Source organism: Penicillium crustosum, assembly GCF_028827405.1.
Source record: "Penicillium crustosum strain IBT 35664 chromosome Unknown utg000004l_segment0_segment0, whole genome shotgun sequence".
NCBI classification, from domain to species: domain Eukaryota; kingdom Fungi; phylum Ascomycota; class Eurotiomycetes; order Eurotiales; family Aspergillaceae; genus Penicillium; species Penicillium crustosum.
The window spans coordinates 2,937,899-2,959,695 of NW_026623125.1; the positions used below are offsets into that span (position 1 = coordinate 2,937,899).

At 48.2% G+C, this 21,797-nt stretch overlaps 9 protein-coding genes across 9 annotated transcripts; 5 read left to right on the top strand and 4 right to left on the bottom strand.

Annotated features, from left to right (window-relative positions):
• Window positions 1-127: 127 nt before the first annotated feature.
• N7487_010153 (sterylglucosidase 1) lies at window positions 128-2,562 on the top strand (the record flags this gene model as incomplete). Its single annotated transcript, XM_056877883.1, has 4 exons — window positions 128-511; window positions 578-1,509; window positions 1,563-1,881; window positions 1,930-2,562. The coding sequence occupies 4 exons, from the start codon at window positions 128-130 to the stop codon at window positions 2,560-2,562; spliced, it is 2,268 nt and encodes a 755-aa protein (XP_056726463.1).
• An 816-nt stretch (window positions 2,563-3,378) lies between these two features.
• N7487_010154 (karyopherin MSN5) lies at window positions 3,379-7,534 on the top strand (the record flags this gene model as incomplete). Its single annotated transcript, XM_056877884.1, has 8 exons — window positions 3,379-4,867; window positions 4,922-5,046; window positions 5,097-5,168; window positions 5,223-5,447; window positions 5,504-5,607; window positions 5,667-5,925; window positions 5,984-6,126; window positions 6,181-7,534. The coding sequence occupies 8 exons, from the start codon at window positions 3,379-3,381 to the stop codon at window positions 7,532-7,534; spliced, it is 3,771 nt and encodes a 1,256-aa protein (XP_056726464.1).
• A 339-nt stretch (window positions 7,535-7,873) lies between these two features.
• N7487_010155 (putative NADH-ubiquinone oxidoreductase subunit GRIM-19) lies at window positions 7,874-8,930 on the bottom strand (the record flags this gene model as incomplete). The annotated part of the gene is made up of 4 exons (XM_056877885.1): window positions 7,874-8,194; window positions 8,268-8,420; window positions 8,552-8,658; window positions 8,754-8,930. 4 exons carry the CDS (start codon window positions 8,928-8,930, stop codon window positions 8,146-8,148), a joined length of 486 nt encoding a protein of 161 aa, XP_056726465.1. The 3' UTR covers window positions 7,874-8,145.
• A 96-nt stretch (window positions 8,931-9,026) lies between these two features.
• On the top strand, window positions 9,027-10,259 carry trm10 (tRNA (guanine(9)-N(1))-methyltransferase; the record flags this gene model as incomplete). The annotated part of the gene is made up of 1 exon (XM_056877886.1): window positions 9,027-10,259. The coding sequence occupies one exon, from the start codon at window positions 9,027-9,029 to the stop codon at window positions 10,257-10,259; it is 1,233 nt and encodes a 410-aa protein (XP_056726466.1).
• A 570-nt stretch (window positions 10,260-10,829) lies between these two features.
• N7487_010157 (uncharacterized protein) lies at window positions 10,830-13,401 on the top strand (the record flags this gene model as incomplete). The annotated part of the gene is made up of 3 exons (XM_056877887.1): window positions 10,830-10,848; window positions 10,962-12,526; window positions 12,583-13,401. The coding sequence occupies 3 exons, from the start codon at window positions 10,830-10,832 to the stop codon at window positions 13,399-13,401; spliced, it is 2,403 nt and encodes an 800-aa protein (XP_056726467.1).
• A 712-nt stretch (window positions 13,402-14,113) lies between these two features.
• Window positions 14,114-14,471, bottom strand: N7487_010158 (uncharacterized protein; the record flags this gene model as incomplete). Its single annotated transcript, XM_056877888.1, has 2 exons — window positions 14,114-14,289; window positions 14,363-14,471. The coding sequence occupies 2 exons, from the start codon at window positions 14,469-14,471 to the stop codon at window positions 14,114-14,116; spliced, it is 285 nt and encodes a 94-aa protein (XP_056726468.1).
• Window positions 14,472-14,537: 66 nt separating this feature from the next.
• On the bottom strand, window positions 14,538-14,792 carry N7487_010159 (uncharacterized protein; the record flags this gene model as incomplete). Its single annotated transcript, XM_056877889.1, has 1 exon — window positions 14,538-14,792. The coding sequence occupies one exon, from the start codon at window positions 14,790-14,792 to the stop codon at window positions 14,538-14,540; it is 255 nt and encodes an 84-aa protein (XP_056726469.1).
• Window positions 14,793-17,354: 2,562 nt separating this feature from the next.
• On the top strand, window positions 17,355-18,475 carry N7487_010160 (MDR family NADP-dependent oxidoreductase; the record flags this gene model as incomplete). Its single annotated transcript, XM_056877890.1, has 2 exons — window positions 17,355-18,366; window positions 18,444-18,475. 2 exons carry the CDS (start codon window positions 17,355-17,357, stop codon window positions 18,473-18,475), a joined length of 1,044 nt encoding a protein of 347 aa, XP_056726470.1.
• A 368-nt stretch (window positions 18,476-18,843) lies between these two features.
• On the bottom strand, window positions 18,844-20,915 carry N7487_010161 (glutaminase family protein; the record flags this gene model as incomplete). Its single annotated transcript, XM_056877891.1, has 2 exons — window positions 18,844-20,756; window positions 20,804-20,915. 2 exons carry the CDS (start codon window positions 20,913-20,915, stop codon window positions 18,844-18,846), a joined length of 2,025 nt encoding a protein of 674 aa, XP_056726471.1.
• Between the last annotated feature and the right edge of the window lie 882 nt (window positions 20,916-21,797).

Sequence of the window (21,797 nt, forward strand, 5' to 3'; positions counted from 1 at the left end):
GATACCTACTTCCCGCGAGCTGTGGACTTTGTATACTTCGTTTCTTGACTTGCCCACCCTTAAGCATCCCGCGCGCTCGGCACTACGACCTCATTCAACTTTGACCTTCGGTACCACTGGGGCAAGAATGGCCCCTCTCCGCCTGAAAGTCGAGGGACAATCTTTTCGAGACCCTCACAACCGGGAGATTACACTCAGGGGGATAAACGTTGCGGGCGATGCGAAATACCCAAAGACACCCGACATCCCTACATACATCGCCGACAAGTTCTTTGACGGGGACAATGTCTCATTCGTTGGACGGCCTTTTCCATTAGAGGATGCCCATATTCATTTCAAGCGCCTTCGGAAATGGGGTTATAACACTATCAGGTACATCTTTACCTGGGAAGCCATCGAGCATGCGGGGCCAGGAGTTTACGACCATGAGTGGGTTGAATTCACCATAGAAGTTCTCCGGGTAGCCAAACAATACGATTTCTGGGTCTTTATGGACCCGCATCAGGATGTGGTAAGTTTATGTGAATCGCCCCAAAGAACTTACAACCAACCCTCATACTAACTAACCCCCTCTTAGTGGTCTAGATTCTCAGGAGGGTCTGGGGCGCCGATGTGGACGCTCTATGCAGCGGGACTAAACCCTAAAACCTTCAAGAGCACGGAAGCCGCCTTGGTTCAAAACACATACGATATCCCCGCGGAGTTTCCCAAGATGATCTGGAGCACAAATTATACTAGACTGGTTTGTCAAACCATGTTTACTTTGTTTTGGGCTGGGCGGGACTTTGCTCCTAAGGCAGTGATTGATGGGATCAACATTCAAGATTATCTCCAAAACCACTTTATTAACGCGTGTGCATATTTGGCACGGAAAATTCATGAAGCGGGTGATCTTGATGGCGAAGTTATCATTGGCTGGGAAAGTATGAACGAGCCTCATCGCGGCATTATTGGTGTGCAAGACATTTCAGTAATTCCGCCGGAGCAGCAACTGCAACTTGGTACTTCACCGACAGCATTCCAAGCAATGCTTACTGGCTCAGGCAAGGCCTGCGAGCAAACAACATGGGCGTTTGGAAACTTCGGACCTTATAAGACTGGCACAAACCTAGTGGACCCGGCAGGTGAGATAGCCTGGTTGCCAGCTGACCATGATGATAGCAAATATGGCTGGCAACGTGACCCTGGGTGGAAACTTGGAGAGTGCATCTGGGCTCAGCATGGAGTTTGGGACCCATCTACAGACACGCTTCTACAGAAAGATTACTTCTCAAAGAACCCCACGACGGGCGCGCCACTTGACTATGAGAAATTTACCAACTCGTATTTCTTGGATCATTACCGAGAATATAAAAATGCCATTCGAGGTATCTGGCCCGACGCAATAATGTTTTGCCAGCCACCCGTGATGGAGATACCGCCAGATGTCAAAGGCACTGCTGACGACGACCCGAACATGGTCCATGCGGTTCATTTCTATGATGGGTTAACTCTGTTGACAAAGCATTGGTGAGAATTGGTCAAGGTTATTTAATTAGATGTCGGTGTACTGACCCCTGCAGGAACCGACTGTACAACGTGGATGTCATCGGGGTTCTCCGGGGCAAGTACCTCACCCCTGCCTTTGCGCTCAAGGTTGGCGAGACAGCTATTCGCAACTGTTTGCGTGACCAGCTCAAGTTCCTCCGCGATGAAAGCCGGAGTTACATGGGCAGTCATCCGGTGGTATTTACTGAGATTGGAATTCCCTATGACATGGACGACAAGAATGCATACAAGACCGGTGACTATAGTAGCCAAACGAGTGCCATGGATGCAAATCATTTTGCACTGGAGGGCAGTGCTTCCAATGGCTTCACTCTGTGGGTATATGTCACACAGGTAGGTATCTTTGCTCCTCAAAACATGAATGGTATTGACACACTGTAGAACGACCACGAATGGGGTGACCAATGGAATGGGGAGGACCTGTCCATTTATTCTCGCGACGATCTAGAACTGCCAGCAGGATCCAACGCACGGCCTCTTGATACCAATTCCCCGGCCTACTCCGAAAGCCAGAGTAGCGGGGCAGAGCCAAATGTTGGACCTCGTAATCTCAAGGGTGCTTTGTCAACCCCTTCGATCTCCAGTGACAACTCCCAACCATCTCTGCGAGAGCAGCAAGGTTATCGCGCCGCAGAGGCATATCTCCGTCCGAGTCCAACTTACGTGAACGGGAAGTTAGATAGCCATGTTTTCGATCTCAAGAATTGTGCGTTTACTCTATCGCTGACGGCCAAGGGGGCAACCACCGCAAATGCCCCAACTGAAATATATCTTCCTGAGTTCCATTTCCCAGAGAGCAATATCGTGGTTGCAGTCAGCGGTGGCAAGTGGGACATTGACGTCCAAGACATCCAAGGTGTCAAACTACAGCACCTGCGATGGTGGCATGCTGAAGGAGAGCAGGACATCAAGATCGAGGGACTCAAGCGCAAGCCTGGGGAGTTTTCTAATCCTGGAGGTGCTGATGTCAGCTATCTGGAGCAATGCCAGAAGGGCCAGTGTGTCATGATGTGAAGTTATTAGTTCCAAGGTTATATTTCGAGAGCTGGAGTTCCTATTTACCAATTTGAGATCAATTTTTTCCATATATATATTTTTATTTTTCAATATGTTTTTTCCTTTGCTTCTTCAAATTTTAAATCTCAAACTTCAAATGGTAAAAACTGGACAAAAGGCATCAAATGAGTCTTCAAATCAAACCCAAAGTTATTTTGAGTGTATATGTATGTGACAGGTCTATAAGTCGAAGTATACAAACGACCGTGGGTATGTGAGATAAGATAAACAATGATGAGGGGCATTAGCTCACATACTAGGCAGCTATGATGACATTAAAACAACGTTGATTAGCATAGAATAAAGAAATATTATAGCAATTGTTACCTAAATAATCGTCTATAACCTTGAAATGTTTCAATCGAGTCTTCTATCTAGTGCATCGCAAATGTGAAAGAAGAGCGGAGCATCAATGGGTGAGCGGTGTGCCCTTGTTGATCTTCAGGGAAAATTCTCAGCTCGACAAGTCACCAATTGTCTTTTGCAAGTATTCCCTCTCGTGATCTTACTTCGCCAACTACCTACATTGCAAAAGTACCGACTTACAACTTCAAGTCCGATCCTCAACCTCGAGCCACCCTTCCCCCGGAAAGAGCGAGTGGCGCGTGCGGATGGCCGTCGCGGTGTCCGACTGCTAAACTGACACAGGACAAATTCAACGGCCATCGAGTCTTACCTGCGCTCCTCTGACTATGAGACGCGGTCTACAACTGTGAAACAAGACCGAGATTTTACTTTTTTGTTCACAAAATACTTCTCCAACGCGTCGACAAGATGGCTGCGGAGGAGCTGTCGGAGGGCGGCATGGCCGACATCATCCGTGCCCTGCAACTCATTCACAACCCCACGTCGTCAAATGATATACGGAAGGAGGCTTCCCAATTCGTGGAGAACTTGAAAGAGTCTGATGCCGCGGCGCGAAATGGCTTCCTTTTGGCTTCCCGTATGGAGCATGAGCCGGTTGTCCGATACTTCGGTCTTACTCTCCTCGATCACGTTCTTCGCCAATACAACTTCACAAACCCCGAAGAAGCCAAGACCTTACGCATGATGATTTTGCAACTGGCCGAGAACATCCGCCCCGAAGACCCTGCCTATTTCCGGAATAAGATCTCCCAACTGTGGACCGAGGCCGCTAAGAAGACCTGGGGGCTGGATTGGATGGATATGGATGCCAACTTGGTTCAGTTCTGGGGTGCATCTCTCGTTCACAAAGAGCTGGTACTCGCTGTTCTTGAGACCCTTTCCGAGGATGTCTTTTTCCGAGAAGATACTGCCTCGTCGTTACGGGGAGGTGAGCTCAATCGGTCGCTCATCGAGATCTTTACTCCTACAGGCATCGTGGAGGAAATTACTGGGGATAAGAACATCCCCACCATCCCACGCTGTGGACAGGAGGGCTGGCTAGTTCGAATCTGCGAATTTCTCGACAATTGCATCCAGAATGTCTCTAGCTCGGAACAGGCTCGGGATGCGGCCATAAAAGCCCTGGCAACTTTGAGATCTGCCTTGTCCTGGTCAGTCTACAAAGGTGTTATTGCGTCCCAGGTTGTTCCCAGCATTTTCCGGGCTTTGCCTTGTCAAGATGACCAGGTGCTTCTCTCTGCAATCGAAGCACTTCATGCGCTCTATGGAAGAAATACTATCGGCAGCGAAGACTCGCACGAGCTAGTCTGCCTGATCTTTGAGTCGGAATACCTTGGTGTTCTTCAAAGGCTTTATGAATGGTCAATTGTAGGCCCAGATGACATTGACGAACCCAAATATCTTATCTCTAAAAAGCTTTCTGAGATGGTTTCATACATCGCAGGATGCTTGGAAGATGACAAGTTCTTAGTCTCTACCATGGATCGTTTGAATCTGCCGCCATTCCTGCAGTTCATGGCGAATATCATGCAACACCAGAGCTTGACGGTCTCCATACCTTGCTTGCATCTTTGGTCCAGACTGTTACAAAACTCAAAAATCAGTAACTTGGACTTTGTGGTAGAACACACTCCTCAGTTCTTGAACATTTGCACCCAGAGGCTTCTTCGTTGGGAGTCTCTCCCGACTGAATCCGATGATCCCACGGTACAGTTTTTAGTCGAAGACATCGACACAGTCCCCGAACGGCATGCCTTTGTTGGGAATTACCGCCGTTACTGTTCCTCGATTATCGAAATAATCACAGTCAAGCGTCCCCAAGAAGCGGTGCACGAAATTCTCGCCCGGGTGGACACCAACCTCGACAACTTGTATAGCGGTGTTCAACCATTTAGCAGTGAGTGTTATCAACCTACCGAGCTATGGTCTCAGCGACTAATCCATTTTACAGTGGCAACTTTCTCCAAATCGTCGATTCCTCTCATGCGAGCGGATGCTCAATTCGCAGTGGTAGAGGCTGTGATCAAGGGCTACAATAAGTGGGTTTCAGCTCATGGAAAAGCACCCCAACGTGATGTAGGAGGATCAAGCAGAAAAATGAATTATCGGTTGCTAATACGTAACAGGAGTCTAAACGAATGGAATTAGAACATGCAGTGGAAAACTGGGCTACAACTCTCATGCAAAAATCTTTTGAGGTATGTCATTTGAACAAATCGAGGGAGTTCCCTCCACTCATCTCTTCGCTATAGGATCCTGTTCTGAAACAACGAGTCATCAAATTGGCTGTCGACATTTCTTCGAGGGCTTTGGACAATCATCCAGGATTTGCACTGAAAGTTCTGGAACACATTCTTATGTCACGTCTACCAGATCGGTCTGAATACCCGTTGTATTCTGAGGCTATCAAAGAACTCCATGGATTGGCAAGCTCTGAACTTCGTCGGTTGGCTATGCGCTATGCGGACTACTTCTATGTATGTCAATCCTCACATACTGATCATCCTGTACTCTCTAACCGTGCCTGCTGCAGACTTTCTATGACCTCCTTGAGCCAAAGATCAAAGAAATCACGCTAGCTAACCGCATCGATGACAAGTTGCAAATGGAACTGACTTCCATCTTGCTCATTATTATGTAAAATTTCTTCTGATTCCTGTTATCCATCTCAATTGCCCCATACTGACTCAATGCAGGCAACGTGCAATCAATGCTGATCCGTATCTGCGCCAAAATCGGCTTTCAGCCTTCCTCCAGCCCATCCAAGAGTCATGGCAAGACGACCAATTCCGTCAGAACAGCTCCACTTTCCCCGGGTTTTGCAATATGCTTGGATTAGAAAATGTTGGCCCATACATGCAATCCAAAGAAGCACAGAAACTGGCAGACTGGTCCGAAGTTGTCTTGGACGCCGAAGGAAGGTTAGTCCAAGAAGAGATGACCAGAAAATTTCAGGTAAGAAATGTCAAAACTCATTTCCTATGGTAGGGCTAATCTGACCCATATATTCTAGCTGTTGCCATTGCGTGGCACCAAGACTATGTTGGCTGTTTCTACAGATCGAGTTAAAAAGTCTACGCCAGCCTATGTGACCGCTTGCGAGATGTGGCACGAATTGATCCCTGTTATTCTTCCCACCTTGCTGCAGCTTGTCAGGTAATTTATATGCTAATTCAGCTTTATGCCATCAAGCTAACTTTCAATTTCAAGACACGCTCATGCCTTCCACAACCCTGCCAATTGGAATATGGTCGAAGGCATGCAACCGGTAGTGGAACGCATCCTCACAGATCGATTTTGGCAGGCCGGTATTTCTGTCGGTAGCCGCGACGAGTTCTACGCTAGAATCACATCATCGAAGTCTACACTTGAAGGGTTTGCATCATCAGTTCGAGGAAAAGTCAGAGCTGTCCGTGAAGCGTGCTACTCCATGCTATTCAGCATGAGCCGAATGCGAGAGCACTTCTATGGATTCGCCGAACTCCCAGGACCCCTATCTGAAGCATTGTTCGTTGACTCACCACATCTCTCCTCCCACCAGTTTTCGGTTCTTCTCAACATCTCGCGTTGTCTGATTGACGACTGCCCTGTGAAATTCCGCAGCCAATTCTTGCCCCCCATGCTCTCGACTCTGTTCACCAACATTGATCGAAAAGTGACCACAGAATGGGAAATCATTGAACAACGCAGGAATGGAATTTCGGACGGAGATCTCACCACGGAGATGAAGTCCGAAAGTGTCCTTCGTCAGTTGACTTACTCTGCTGTGATCATGGTAGCTAGTCTATTCGATCCACAGAGAGGTGGTAAAGCCTCCCTGATCCGTCAGACACTCATAAGCATAAAACACCCAATACTGACGGAACCTTACCTCTCAGACCCTGATGGGACTGAATCGGACCCCAGTGCACCCCAGCCGACCCCGAACCTCTCTGATTCTATCCGCCATTTCGTCCTCTCCTCCCCACAGATCTTCGAGCCAGTCATGCTGTTTTGTACACACGCTCTTCGCATGCGCGATACACGCAGCGGCAGCATCATCACCCGCGTCATTCGGTCAATTCTGCAAGACTTTGCGCCAACAAACGATATCCCGGACACCCAAACAATTGCGACCATCCGCGAATTCATATGTACTGATGTCCTCACAGCATGCATTTCATCTGTACATGAATCATACTTTGTCGATATGCAAAAGGACCTCGCCCAGCTAATTGCATCAATTTGGTGTCTCTATGGCTTCTGTAGCGAGACCCCTCGTGCCGTTTTCTTGAGCTTGCCAGGAATCAGCGCTGATAAAGTGGCCAGTACTGAGTCTGCACTTCATCGCACTACCTCACCAAGGCAGCAACGTGCATTAATATTGGAGCTTCTTGAGCCCTTGCGCGGCATCAGTATTGCTGAGCAAGGGAAGATATTGGGTTCTCGCGAGGAACGTCGTAAGGCCCGTTCAGCATTGCAGGAGCGGTACATGACCAATGAGATGGAGACCCAGCAACAGAATCCCCGTGTCGATATTAACGATGGTCCTGATCTTGGTGGTGTGGCTGATCTATTTGGATAGGCCAAGCATCATGTCATTTGGACAGTGAAATGTTTGGATATGCTGTGGTGCTGTCGGGCTTGTTGATTTTTCATTTCACATGCCATGGATGGCCCATCTCCATTCTGTACACCACTCGCGGCCAAACTCCCATTTTTGCCGTGTCACATTTCGCCTTGCTTTCTGTCTAGACCTGCGTTGCAGCTTTATCAACTACCCCCGTCGTTAGCGAGCGGCGCTTTGCAAGAGATGATATCATAAAAAAACCCACATAGCATTAAACCCAAACATATTACTTTCTCTACTATTGGCTTATTTGTGGTTCTCCCACGGGATGAATTTGAACGAGCAAAGAAATAAGACATATTGCAAAAGACTGAACTAAACCTTTCACTAGGCAAGTAATATCTACAATGTTTTCCTCGAAATGGCTTCGAGACGGTTTACCCCCAACTACCACCACAATGCTTCTAGCTCTCCCACAACGATCGGAAAGGCCCAGTTCAGTCCGTATACCATGGAGGCAAGGGGTCACCCAACCAAGCATCCCAAAACACCAGCATCATACAGAGTCAAAAGGAGGGAAATGAGGTACAACATCGCTCAAAATAGGTGTGACATTGTCAGACTGTCTATTGAGTGAGGTTGGCGGGGGTATAGGCGAAAGTAGGGCGGATAAAGCTATCAAGGCAAGCAATATTAGCATGACTCCAGGAAATGATATAGCGTCAAACTGCGCTTGGATAGAACTTACCGGTCCGAGTTGTAGACCTTGGCATCGGTACCGAGAAGCTCCTTCTCGCGCGCCTTGTCGGCGTAGTGCCGGCGAACCTGATCGCGGTCCTCCTCGGCCTGAAGGAGAGGAGTGAGGTGCAGACGGGACCAGATCTTCTCACGAGCGAGCTCACTGTGTTCACACACATATTAGTCATTGAATTCACTTCTTGCTTCCGCTACCCGGTTTGCATCGGGTTCCAATTGCGGCTCTCTCGGGTCGATCGGAGGTAGGGAAGGAGCCTGTTGCTGGGCGAAACGTACCGCTGCTCACGGACACCGTGGAAGTACTTGTAGAAACCGTAGGCCATAATAACATGCATGCCAATCATGTAGTAGGCGGGCTTGAAGCCGCGGGCGGGGACGTTTCGCTAGAGAAAGTAAGAAACGAAACTGTTAGCTTGGATGTCTGTGTGCTGGGTGCGCAGGGCCATTCGGAGCCTGGAAACTGGGTTGTATGGCTTACCTTGTACTGGACTTGAGCGTAGCCCCCCCGTTGGGGGCATATCCTGAGGCATTGTGACGGTAATGAGCGGGTAAAGGGCTTGGAGGGATAGCGAGGAGCCGCTGTGACGATTGGAGAAGTTGGGTCTGGATGGTCACGTGAAATGTGCACAGTAATGAGGGCTGCGGCGCACGTCATTGGTTGATGGGTTTCGGGGCGGGCGCTATTTGAACTTTTGATCTACAGTCGACAGCCCACCTTTTATCTTTTGCTTGCCAATTCCACTAGAGGATGATGGAGGAGCAAGAGCGACCTCGGAAATTAGCCAAAATCGACCACGACGAAGATACCACCCACGAAGTGCTCGGCCCTGCCATGACTGGAGCTGTTGATGTTGCCGGTAACGAACCGGAGCCCGCGTGCGCTCAGATTGGCAACGAACCTCTCGATCTCTCAGAATTTACGGTTCAGAAGGATACGAAACCCACCAATGAATCTACACCTCAAGATGGTGGCGAGGTAGCTGCGCCTGTTATGTCAAAAAATCAAATGAAGAAACTACGCCGCGCCGCAGCTCACCAGGAAAAGCGCGCGCTTCAAAAGTCCCAGAAGAAGGAAAAGCTCATACAAAAGCGAGACCGTCGCAGGGCTATGGTTGAGGAGGCAAGGGAAAAAGGCGGCGAGGAAGCTGTGAACGAGCTACGCCACTTATGGCGAGGCAAGAAAGCCAAGCACACCAGGTCCACACTACTACCTCTGACGTTCGTGATGGATTGCGGCTACGACGAGCTGATGTCTGACAGAGAGCGCATCTCATTGGCTGGCCAGCTTACGCGATCGTACTCAGACAACAGCCGCGCAGTATTCAACGGGCACATGATGTTCTCGTCATTCGACAAACTACTGAAAGAGCGATTCGACACTGTGTTGGCGTGCCACAAAAACTGGAAGCGTGTTCGCTTTTTCCAGGAAGATTTTGTGCATGCTAGCGAAGTGGCTAAAGAACAGATGACAGCCGCGCGAGGAGGTCAGCTTGCTGGCCCGTTCGCTGACCAAATTGATGCGAAGCCTGAGGACGGGGAAATCATCTATCTCAGCAGTGATAGTGAGAATACTTTGACCGAGCTCAAGCCTTACAGTACTTACATTGTCGGGGCGCTAGTGGATAAGAACCGACACAAGGCAGTCTGCTACAACCAGGCGGTTGCGAAGGGCATCAAAACTGCCAAATTGCCTATTGGGCAGTATATTCGAATGGCACACCGTCCGGTACTGGCTACCAACCATGTCATTGAGATCATGCTTGCATGGTTGGAGCTTCGTGACTGGGGCAAGGCGTTCATGAAGGTCATTCCCACCCGGAAAGGCGGAGCTTTGAGGGAAGACAAGAACGATGCGGAGCACAACGCCGAGAATGATGCTGATGATGCGAATGAGGAAGAGATGGAAGCTGAACAGATGAAGCAGCTTGATGAGATTGCTGCCTTTGAGGAAGGAAGCGAGGACGAAAACGAAGAGAAGGAATAGTTTGAACTATCTAAAATACGAATACCTTGTACATGTTTACAACGCCAAAAGAGACAGCCAGCGATTGAGATATGGAGATACGCTTGTATCGATAGTCTTGCATTGGTCGTCGTCTGCAGTGGACTTTTGACCTCCTTGAGCTCTACTGTCCCTTTTTGTCAATGCTTAACTAACTTTTACCAGGTTTGTAAATTCTCAATAACTGCGCCCATTTATCCCTTATGTATATTCTTGCTTTCTTTGACTAAGAGACGGCAGTGAAATTGAATGTAGGAAAAAGCATATTGCCAATTTAGGAATGGAGCGAACTCGGGTGCTTACCTCAGCAATTAGCCACAACAGCCACAACCTTGGAATCTATGACGGAAGCGATTTTCATTGTGATTATTGCACTTGAGGACTTGCTTTTGCTTCTTTCTCGCTATCCTCTTCATATAGGCAGAAAGAGCCTTTGCTACTGTGCCTACTTCTTTTGCTCTTTCCTGCATTACTTTCCTTTCTTTTCTTCTTGCCTCTCTTCCTCTCTCAACTGCCTCTCGCATTTTTGTTTGGCAGCTGCCCCTCGCAACCATGTTTATGCTCCGCAACGGTAAGCAACGCGCCTTTCATGCCCCGCCAAACCCCTCCATACAAGGACACCTTTTTGTTTGGTGGGCATTTTGAACTAGTAAACTGATATCTCGTCTTCCTTGAATTCAATAGTGAGCAAATTTTTGTTTGGTGACGCTTCGAAAGAATCCATCATCGAAATCCCCCAAGGCGAGCTGTACCTGGTCCGCCCACAGTCTCCCAAAGGTTACTCTGAGCTTATCTTCAAGGACGCTGCTGCCACGATCCGACGTACCGGCCAGGACTTCCAGTACCAGCTTGTAATCCAGAGAGCTTATGAAGAGGGCGAGGAAGAACTTGCGGATGACGACGGCGAGCAAGGCGCGGGCGACGGCCTAGATAAGGACGAGAAGGTTTTCCTCTTGGACCAAACCCTCCACTTTCGCTCTGAACTCCGTGAGGGAGGCGCAAAGATATTGGCCTGGGATGATCTGAGCGGCGACGCTGGTGATCTCTTTGAATTCATTTGTGACTCTTCTGTCCCTTCGGACAAAGTTGCCACTTTCGAGCTTGCCGCCCTCCAGTGTCAGTACGAACGTAAACATCGCCGCAGTGCACAGAAGGCTACGGAGGCAGAGCTGGAGGAGTTCTCATACAACGAAGAGAAGCCCATTCCATCTGCTAGTCCGGTCTCTTCGCCGACCAGAAATTCCTTGACAGCAGAGGATTCAGCTGCAGCTATGGCAAAAGACGTGGAATATGCCCAGTCTAAAGGACAGATTAAGACTGCCACTCTTGAGGAGGAACCGACTACTGCCCCACCGTCTGCAGCCCATCCCGAAGCTAAGGAGATTCTTTGCAAGGAAAATGCCGAGCTGCATCTGTTCGACTTTTCCACTGGAACCTTTGTGCTCCAGGAGTCGGACATCGTTGCAACTGTGTCGGAGGTCGGTACTTGGCAGTACTGGCTCCAGATTTCTGGCAAGGATAAGGAGTGGTTAGGACAAGCTGTCGTCGCCGATATCAACCCCGTCTTCAACTTCGAATATCTTTCGTTCATTTTCAACCATTACGGCGAAGATGGTTCGGCCTACTCATGGCTCCTGCGGTTCAAGGACCAAGCCTCGGAAGAACGGTTCCAGGAGGGTCTGATGCAGGCGCTGTGGGAACAGCTCAATGAGTTGAAGTGGACTAAAGTCAAGGAGAATGACCGCGATTATGTTCTTGACGCCTTCCAGGATCTTACCATGGAAGATGCCGACGACAAGCCAGAGGAAGAAGTTGAGGAAGAGGAAGAAGAGCCCGAAGAGGAGTATGATGGCGACCAGGACGACGCTCAACGTAGTGAACACTACGATAGCGACGAAGAGGAAGAAGATGTTGTCACGCGCGATGCAGATGGAAATGTCAACTCACAATTGGCAGTTGGCTACAAGCATGATCGATCATTTGTTGTGCGCGGTTCCAAGATCGGAGTCTTCAAGCACACCGCTCACAACAACCTTGAATTCTCCACGACTATTTCAAAGGTTGAGACCCCTAAGGGCAACCTTTTCAGCCCCAAGAAGGTCATGCTCCATGCTGAGGATCAGAACATGATTCTTCAGAATGGAGATGATCCCAACTCGCTGTACAAGATGGATCTGGAGTATGGCAAAATCGTCGATGAATGGAAGGTCCATGACGACATTGCCGTGGAGACGTTTGCTCCCGAAAATGTAAGTGACCTCGCACATCTTGATACTTATCTCGTGATAAACTAACAAACTCGCAGAAATTCGCACAGATGACCGCGGCGCAGCCATTCGTCGGTGTCTCGAAGAACGCCCTTTACCGCATCGATCCTCGTCTTTCTGGCAACAAGCTTGTCGACTCCGATCTCAAGCAGTATGCCAGCAAGAATGACTTCTCGGCTGTGGCTACTACTGAGAAGGGATACCTTGCTGTCGCATCTAATAAGGGTGACATCCGCATGTTCGACCGTCTGGGCATCAATGCGAAGACTCACATCCCGGCTCTCGGCGAGCCGATCATCGGCCTTGATGTATCTGCAGATGGACGTTGGGTCCTGGCAACTTGCCGTACCTACCTTCTCCTAATTGATTCGCTGCAGAAGGAAGGCAAGAACGAGGGCAAGCTCGGATTCGAGCGTGCTTTCGCGAAGGACTCAAAGCCTCAGCCTCGCCGTCTCGGCTTGCAGCCCGCTCACGTTGCCCAGTTCCAACACGAGACGAAACAGCCTCTCTCATTCACCACGGCACGCTTCAATACTGGTGTTGACTCAACAGAAACCAGTATCGTTACTGCTACCGGTCCCTTCATCATTACATGGAGTATGAAGAAGGTTGTTGCCAACCGCAAGGACCCGTACACTATCAAGCGTTATGGTGAGAATGTCATGGCCGATAACTTCCGGTTCGGCTCTGACAAGAATGTCATCGTTGCTCTACCAAACGAGGTCAACATGGTCGCCAAGCGTACCTTCCAGAAGCCTACGCGGGAGAGTATCGCTGGTCCCGCCACACCAAACCGTGCGCGCAGTGGATGGAGCAGCCGTCTTGCCAGGGATGACATTGTCAACTCGCCGTACTAGTCTTCTCATTACTTTCCCCTTATGCCTCTCGGCCCCTTGACTTTCTCTATTTTTGTACCATTACCCATACCCCCTGATGTTTTTGTGCTTTTCCATCTTTTCCAATGTTGTGATTTTCTTTGCGACGTTTTGCTCTTCTGACGCCGCTGGAGGTCTCTATATTGGGTTCTTCTTCACATTCACTACTCTGTTTCTGTTATTTGAACTTCTTGGGCGATATTAATTTGGAGCTAAAGGGTGGCTCTCATTAAACGAGATTTTATTCTGCAAGGTAGCTAGCTAGTTTAAACAATTCACAAATGAAATATCCAACAGTTAATCACTTATCATAGAGGAGTGTTGTCCATTGATAATCATCCTTGTCATCATGTATATATCCTCAATCTAGGTGCCGCCTTCTCCGACGCTCTCTCCTTCCACTGATTATCTCCTCGTGACACTGGTCACAAACCCAGTCTGTCTATTCAAGAGGTGCTGTAGGCCAACGGTTCCGCTTCACCACCTCCTTGGCAGTATCGCATTCGCAGCACCATGCATAGATGAACTTCTCGTTGTCGCGGACTGCTTTGGCGATATCTTTGACCCCTTGAGTACCCGGCCGATATTTCTCCACTAGCGGAAGGGTGGGATATCGGGGACAAAATGGACACCCCAACACCGCATTGTTGATCACAAGCCCTGCAGAGTTGTGCCTGTACCATCCCATAGGCAGTCAATGCACATTTCCTGGAAACACCCATCGCGTCCATAGGCTGAGAAGCATAGCGAACATTTGCCATCGCTTGTTTTGCTGCGTTTGAGGATCTTTCGCAGGGTTGAGATTAGCTTCTTGGAGTTGCGGATGGGATCGGGGGTACTGACACTCCTGACATGTCACTAGTGGTCCGACTGATTCGAATATTGTACTCGAAGTCGATGGGATTGATTACAATGTTCTATTTGGAGTGAATGGGACTTGAACTGTTAGTCGGGTGTGGAGGCTCCTCTAGACGTTTGTAAGTAACAAGACGGCCAAACAAATCTCTGTCAGTGAGATTCAAGATCCGAGATTGGGTCATGATCAACCCCATATCGTGCCGTTTCTAGTGTGCTTCATAAGTGTCAAGAAGAAGTATCAAACATCCGAGATTCCATGTTTAAGGTATTGCAGGGTCATTCCGTCTGTCTTTGAATGCAAGCATCTCCTGTTCTGCTACTTCAATGAGCGGCACAATCCCCATCCTCAGGCTGAGGGCAGCAAGAAGAGCAGCAGATCGAGCTAGCAGCTTCGTTCCTAGCACAATGGTATGTAAGAGGACCTTCCAGAACTGTCGATTGTACTTTTCTGATGCTAATACAAACGGAATTTTGGCCACATGATTGGCACAGATGCTGGAGATATGGTCGGGCATTTCGCGCGCTGACGTTACAACAGTTAGTCTAGTCAAGATACCGCCAAACCGCCAAAGAATACCGGGGTTGCAACATGCAAAAGCTCAGATTAGGTCAGAGATGAGATGGGCTTATTCCTCCCATCTTCTGCACCATACTTTTCGTTCTTAAAGCTCAATGTCGGGTCAATGAAGACACAAGGATATATTTCTGGTCCAGGGACACTGTTGATCATAGATGTGATCCCTTCGGTAAAGTCTGGCATAGGGTCCGTCCTTTTGGAAATATAATTTTTCATGACATCGGCAGTCAACTTGACCCTCGTGATGTTGTCGCTTTCTTCCCCCAAACCCTCAAATCAGTCAAGCAATACGGAAATGTGCGTAGACTTTCCTCATCATCAAGGCTGTCAATTTCACGAACCGAGATAGTGTAACAACTCTGCGGGGATATCCCCAGCTTGACCTTTGTCGGAGGCAGGAGGATCTTTGTCCACCCCCCATCCATGCCAGGAGTAGGTCAACTGTCTCCTTAAAAATGTCCCTTACAAGGTGGCTTTTCATATGAACACAAGCTCCACCAGTCCGAGAACACAGGTAGTTGTACTAGTAATATTTCCATGATATCATGGATTTATTAAGAATGCTAAAGACTTGCGCCTGTTTCGGTCCGCCTTGAAGGGTATTGCATGATGATACCCAGTCAAAAATGCAGGGCCGTATCCAGAGTACGACCTCGGGGCCATCAGGGGATCTTCCTTCTTCGGGTGGAACAAACTACAAACTACTACCGTAAAAATAACTTGCAGTAGGGCACGTTTTAGCGCAAAGAAAGACCGGTGTTTTTGCATCTGCACGCATGACCTGGCATGCCTTTGCCAGAGCTGTCTTAACAGCCTCACCGCGGTTGCGTCTGACATTCTCCCGGAGTCTTTTGGCGAAAGCGATGAGATCGGGGTGAGGTTCTTGCGAGGATTCATGTTGGCCTTGATTCAGCCATCCTGACCATTCGAGGACACTGTCAGCTTGGTAGCTGCGGTATGCCAGAACTCCGATTCGCGAAAAGCATCCTATGTCAGCGGAAATCGAAATTATTTTAGTGAGCAATGCGGTTAGTGAGCGTATACAGGAGTTGCAATTACTTGACGCATCGCCGATGAGGAGTAAGTCATGCTGGTCCATTTTGACGAAATAGAGGACGAAATATCTTGCATTTGATGAGGCTGACTGGGTGATGAGACAGTGGAGAGCTAGTGAGACTGGAGAAAGAAAAGAGAAGTCCACGGGCATATATATCTCTGGGAAGTTACCTAATCTGGTTTAGGAGCTGATTATATAAATGATAGGTCCTAAGACTAATAGCTATATAAATCTAAAAAGGATAGCCCTATATCAGAATGATATCAGAAAGAACACATCCCCACATATAATCGAAGAGATGACATAGATTACAAATGAACGTGGGTTGATGAACGTATGATCCCAATAATCCATCGTACCCCTGCACCGCTGTGAGTACCAGAGGGTGAGAGGAATGCCTGTTTCGGCACTGAACTTTCGATATGCAATCCGAATTGAACCAACATGCGCGTACTGATCTACTACTTTCTCGTAGTAATTTAAAGCCAGGATGACTATATTGATGCTCAGATTTACGGAGCAACCTATTTCAGCAATATGAACCAGGGCTACTGTAAAGGCTACATGCATACTCTATTTATACTGTGTCTGTTATCAATAACTGGATCTTGCCCTTTTTGGAATTAGCATTATTCGTTAAAATAGGCCGTGGATAGCATTATATTAATAAAAAGGATTAGTAACACTGTACACTAAGTACATAAAATAATACCAAATGCGGGTAAAGCGGATGCTTCGCCTGCCCAAAATGGCAAGGGCAGATAGGCTCTCTGACGTTAGAACATAAGAACCTCGGGCGGGACCTCGGGATGGTCCCGAGGTCTATGGGTCCACCGTCCCATTTAGGCTTAGCTCTGATGTCATTGTAAGCTTACAACTTGTGAACCAAAAAAAGAGAGGCATAGATGGCTGTAAAAACATTAATTTAAAGCGTGGTGATGCAAGGATTCGTATGAGGTAAAAAGCTTCATTTTCATATGTTTGTGAGAGAGAGAGAGCGCTTGTAAACTACTATCAAAAATGGAGGTGGATTTGTAAGGGAGATAAGCACCCAGCTATATATGCATGGGTCATCTTAGATTGTTGTAGAGCGGGGTACCAGAGGTCAAAAACGAGGCCTAAACCCGAGGTTTGATTTAAAATCAGAAACCCCGACCATTGTATATGAGCCAATCACAAATAGAGCGCTGCTATTTCTTTGTCTTCAGTGGGTGGATACCTAGCTTGGTAATACGGGAGATTGAGAAGAGGAACACTTAAGAGGTTTGATAGCCATTGTTTCCTCTCTTCATACAAAAGATTTAAGCCTATCGGTCTCTCTCCTTTGAAGAACATCCGACTATTCTTCCGTTGAATAATCGACGACATAAGCAGTAAGGAAGGGCTTACAGAGCTTGCTTTTCTTCCTGTCATATTATCATACTGATCTCAAGTTATTTATAGATGTCTTCCGAACCAACCGAACACATTGCCATCCATCTTCAACAGCGCCCCGAGAGAGATATTATCCCTGGGGAGACATTTGCTACACAAAAGCATAAAACTCCCACTGCAGCAGATCTTCAAGATGGAGATGTTATCTTAGAAACCCTGTATCTAAGCCTGGATCCCGCGATGCGTGGCTGGCTGGACGATGTACCTTCATATCTCCCTCCGGTCGCAATCGGCGAAATCATGCGTGGCCATGCTCTGGGCCGTGTGACTGCCTCGCGATCACAAAAGTTCCCAGTCGGCTCCTATGCCCTTGGGATTGTAGGCTGGACCGAGCAGGCCATTGTCAATGAAAGCTCCCTGGAGGCTGTGCCTGCACCTGATCCTGCCAGTGGAGGTCGCTTGACTGATCATATGAGTGTCCTTGGAATGACAGGAGCTACTGCGTACTGGGGCATGGTCGAAGTTGGCCAGGTCAAGCCTGGGGACTTTGTGGTTGTCTCCGGCGCAGCAGGAGCAACGGGGTCTATTGCTGGACAGGTTGCAAAGATCCTTGGCGCTACGGTGTATGGAATTGCAGGCTCGGATGAGAAGTGTCGTTGGTTGGTTGATGAGCTCAAATTCGATGGGGCGTTAAACTATAAGAGTGACGATTTCGCCAAAAAGTTCAAAAGCCTAGCGCAAGGGAAGATCGATGTCTTTTACGACAATGTTGGAGGAGAGGTTCTCGACTTGGCTCTTCTCTGTGCTAAAAAGAATGCTCGATTTGTCATGTGCGGCGGGATCAGCCAATACAATGCACAGGAGGTTCAAGGGCCAAAGAACTACATGATGATATGGAGGATGCGGATTCGCATGGAAGGCTTCATTGTCTTTGATCATATGGATAAGGTCCCCGAAGTCAGACGGAAGCTCAGCGAGTGGCTTGCAGAAGGTCGATTGCAGCGCAGGGAAACCATTGTGCGAGGGGGTATATCGCAAGCAGAAACTGCCTTGGTGCAACTGTATCATGGCGTGAATACAGGTAAGCTTGGCATCCTAGGACTACCTAGGTATACGTCTACTCCCAAAATCTATGCTTTTATGCTGAACATCTCGCAGGAAAATTGCTTGTCGAGGTCAAGGCTCCTTGAAAGCTGACCACAGGCCCTTCCAATGCATCTTCCTGCCTCCCTGTATGATTTTCCCTGGAAACCTGTAGACTCCAAAGTGAATTTGTTTTTAGGATGAACGGTCATCATCCGAATGTGTCAAGGATTGAGTGTTTCTATGTATTTCTTACTCTTACAATTTCCATATATTTCTCAAAAACCATAAGATCGAAATTATGTAGTTTCCTCAGCCCCCGTACCATTCCGAAACATGCTAAGAAATTTCTCATTGAATCGTAAGTATTGAATGACGTATATTGTGACTATCATGAGTTCATAAACACACCACCCAGCAGAGTGGCATCAAAACTAGCTGCAAATAGCTCCGACGTATACCTAGGTATCCAGCCTCAGCTCCAAATATCCTTCCCCGACAGTGCCGCCAACGCAAAATGACTCCCAAGCGTCGGCCTCGCACGGAAAGAATACGACTCCCCAGCAACATACTCCCCACTATCAACAACCCAATACCGATCCGATAACGGCGCTTCATTCAATCCATTAGCAAGATACGCATGTAAATCCGCAATAAACACCTCTCTTGCATTACCCTCAACAGTAGCAGCAACAAATGACTGCCAATTCGTCTGGCCCCAGCCTAAGGCACCGTCGAGTGGAATACCCGCTTGCTGTCGGACAGTCGGGTAGAACTTTGCTGTGGCATTATATGCCTCGTCGAAAAGATCAAGCTCGAAGAGGAGATCTGGGTAATGATTGAAAACGAGGAACCAAGGTTGTATACCATATTGGATTAGGAAATGTGTTCCATCGGCGCTACCGAGGTCTGACCAGATATTTGTGGCGAAAGATTTACCGTAGGAGGTGTATGTTTCGTTATTTGTGATGCTTCCATAGGAAGCGAGGGCGACAGATGCTTTGACAGCTAGATTTGTTTGGTTTGCAAGTTCGCCTAGGGCGTCGTTTAAGGAGAGTTGAGAGGTTGGGTAGAGGCCGTTCTCGTACAGGTAGGATGCATATTGGGAGAGTTGAGATGCGTAGGTTGTTGCCAGGTCTGTTTTTCCGGATGCGAGTTGGTAGGCATGCGTGAGGAGGATGATGTTGCCTGATTCTTCGATGGGCATTTCTTCACCGGTTGATGGGTGGCCTGTTGCGTTGGGGTAGCTGGCGCCTATTTCGTGGACTGCGTATGATTTGTCGTAGGCGCTGCTTCCTGTGTATTGCAGGATTGGGTCCAGGAGAAGCTTGATGTAGTCCGGACTTAGGAGGTAGAAGATTGGGAAGGTTGCGAAGATCACGTCTACTGTGTTTATGTTCCCATCGCTGGAAATCTCTTTGATAAAAGCGCGGGTATTGCTTGTGTCGAGAGAGTCGTTTGGGATGGTTATTTCGATCCCGCCGTAGACTTGACGGACGGAGAGGGCTAGGATATCTGAATAGTTGGATCCATAGCTTGAGACACCGGTTGATTGTATGAGGCTGTCAAATGTCGCAGACTCCTCGTTTGCATCCGAGTAGTCATCCAAGAAATAGGAGACTGCATCGAGGATGCTTGGGTATTGAGCTCGGTAGTAACCCGTTTGAGCAGCGCCAAAATAATTGATCGATTCTTCGCGTACATGACCAACTGCAAACGTCACGGCGACTTCTTCAGCGGTTGTCCCGAGGTCATGCGAGAATCCAACCACGCTAGTGGAAGTCCATTCGGCATGTGTGTCGGATAGAGTACCATTTGAGATGAAGCTTTGACGCACCGACGCCGACGGCCCGGAAGCAGTGGAGAGCGAACCACCGGTTGGGGGACGGGTGGCGTAGACGGCACTGCCCCACAAGGCTTGGCCATTCGCGTTTTCCGAATATGTTGCCGTATCCACGCCTGTAATTTCAAAGACGCCGGTTGTGTTCAAGGAAGAGTAATTCCAGCTCACGTCATTTGCCTGACCGACCCAGCTATCATCGATATCGGAGTAAATCTGCACAGAGGTCGAGTCACCCGCAGCAAGGGTGACAGTGAGATAAGAGAAGGGCAGTGACTGGCGAAGGTAATTCTTCGGTGAGACTGGGGAGAAGAAATCAAGACTGAAAGTCCTAGCACCGGCTTCTACGGTAAAGATGGAATGGGTGGACGTGTAGGCGGCCTTTGTCACAGTCCCAGACTTGGTTCCGGCCAAGGGCAACTTCACGCCAAAGAGATTCCACACGACGCCATCGACCCGCGCGCTGACGGTCCAGATCAGATCATTACCGGCCCAGAATTGCGCTCTACTTGAGCCGAGTGATGCGACTGAGTTTCCGGGAATCCATGCTGCAGATCTGTCAACCACTGAATTCTGGGGAAAGTGATCTACCTACCTGAAAGGTATGGACTGCGCACTGCCAACGGGTATGAAGGTGGTTTTATTGGGGAGTATGTGATGGCTTGGCACAGAGATGCCAATATCATAAACACCGCGTTGAACCACATCTTCGAATTATATATACAGATCAAGGAAATATGTCGGGGCTTTTGAGAATATATTCCTTTTTATAAATCGATTCTAATATCCCGAGTTTCCAGGGAGTCCAGGGCTTCAAATACCAGAGAAATGCGCGTGGGCTTGATCACAACATGACAGGTGAGCCTTGCGCAAGGGCATACTAGGTATAGGTCGACAGTCGGCAATCGGCTATATATGATGACCATAAAAGAAGGTTATTTAATTAATCCTATATAGTGCTCTTCATGCGAAGCACGTAATAAAGTGAGTATATGGTGCATTGTATTTGAAGATCGTTTCCCTCTTCCCGAGTACCTCGCAGATATCCCCCAAGAGCGCTATTGCGCCATTCCTACGGCACGCAAAAAGAAGACAAAAAAACCGCAAAACTTCACTAGGGCGGGCATCTTAAATAGTGATGATTCGGAAAATAGTGGATTATGTATTACTATTACGAATTACGTCCGATCCATGATCTACTTATGTAAATAACCTTGAAACTTATAATAGATTACTTGAAGTGCTACCTTGCTAAGAATACTAATATCTCATAGCCCTAGCTCGATTGTTAGTGACTTTCCTTCTGATTTATCCTAGATGCTTTGCCAGTGATGTTCGTCGCAGTTTTAGACCAATCCAGTTAGAGCAGGGCACACCAAGTCAATCTATGATAGGAACAATTGTTCCAGGAACGTAGACATGTAAGGTAGAAAGAATCCCAACATGTGAGAGTCAAGTATTGAGCTTATCTACATTAGGGTTTATATACAGGCATTTCGTTTTGTTGGCACCTGGTCGTTGGTGCTTGATCCTTCAGGCCAGGGCATGCTCATGGAGGGAAGGCTTCTCCTTCCTGCCTCTCTCTTTGT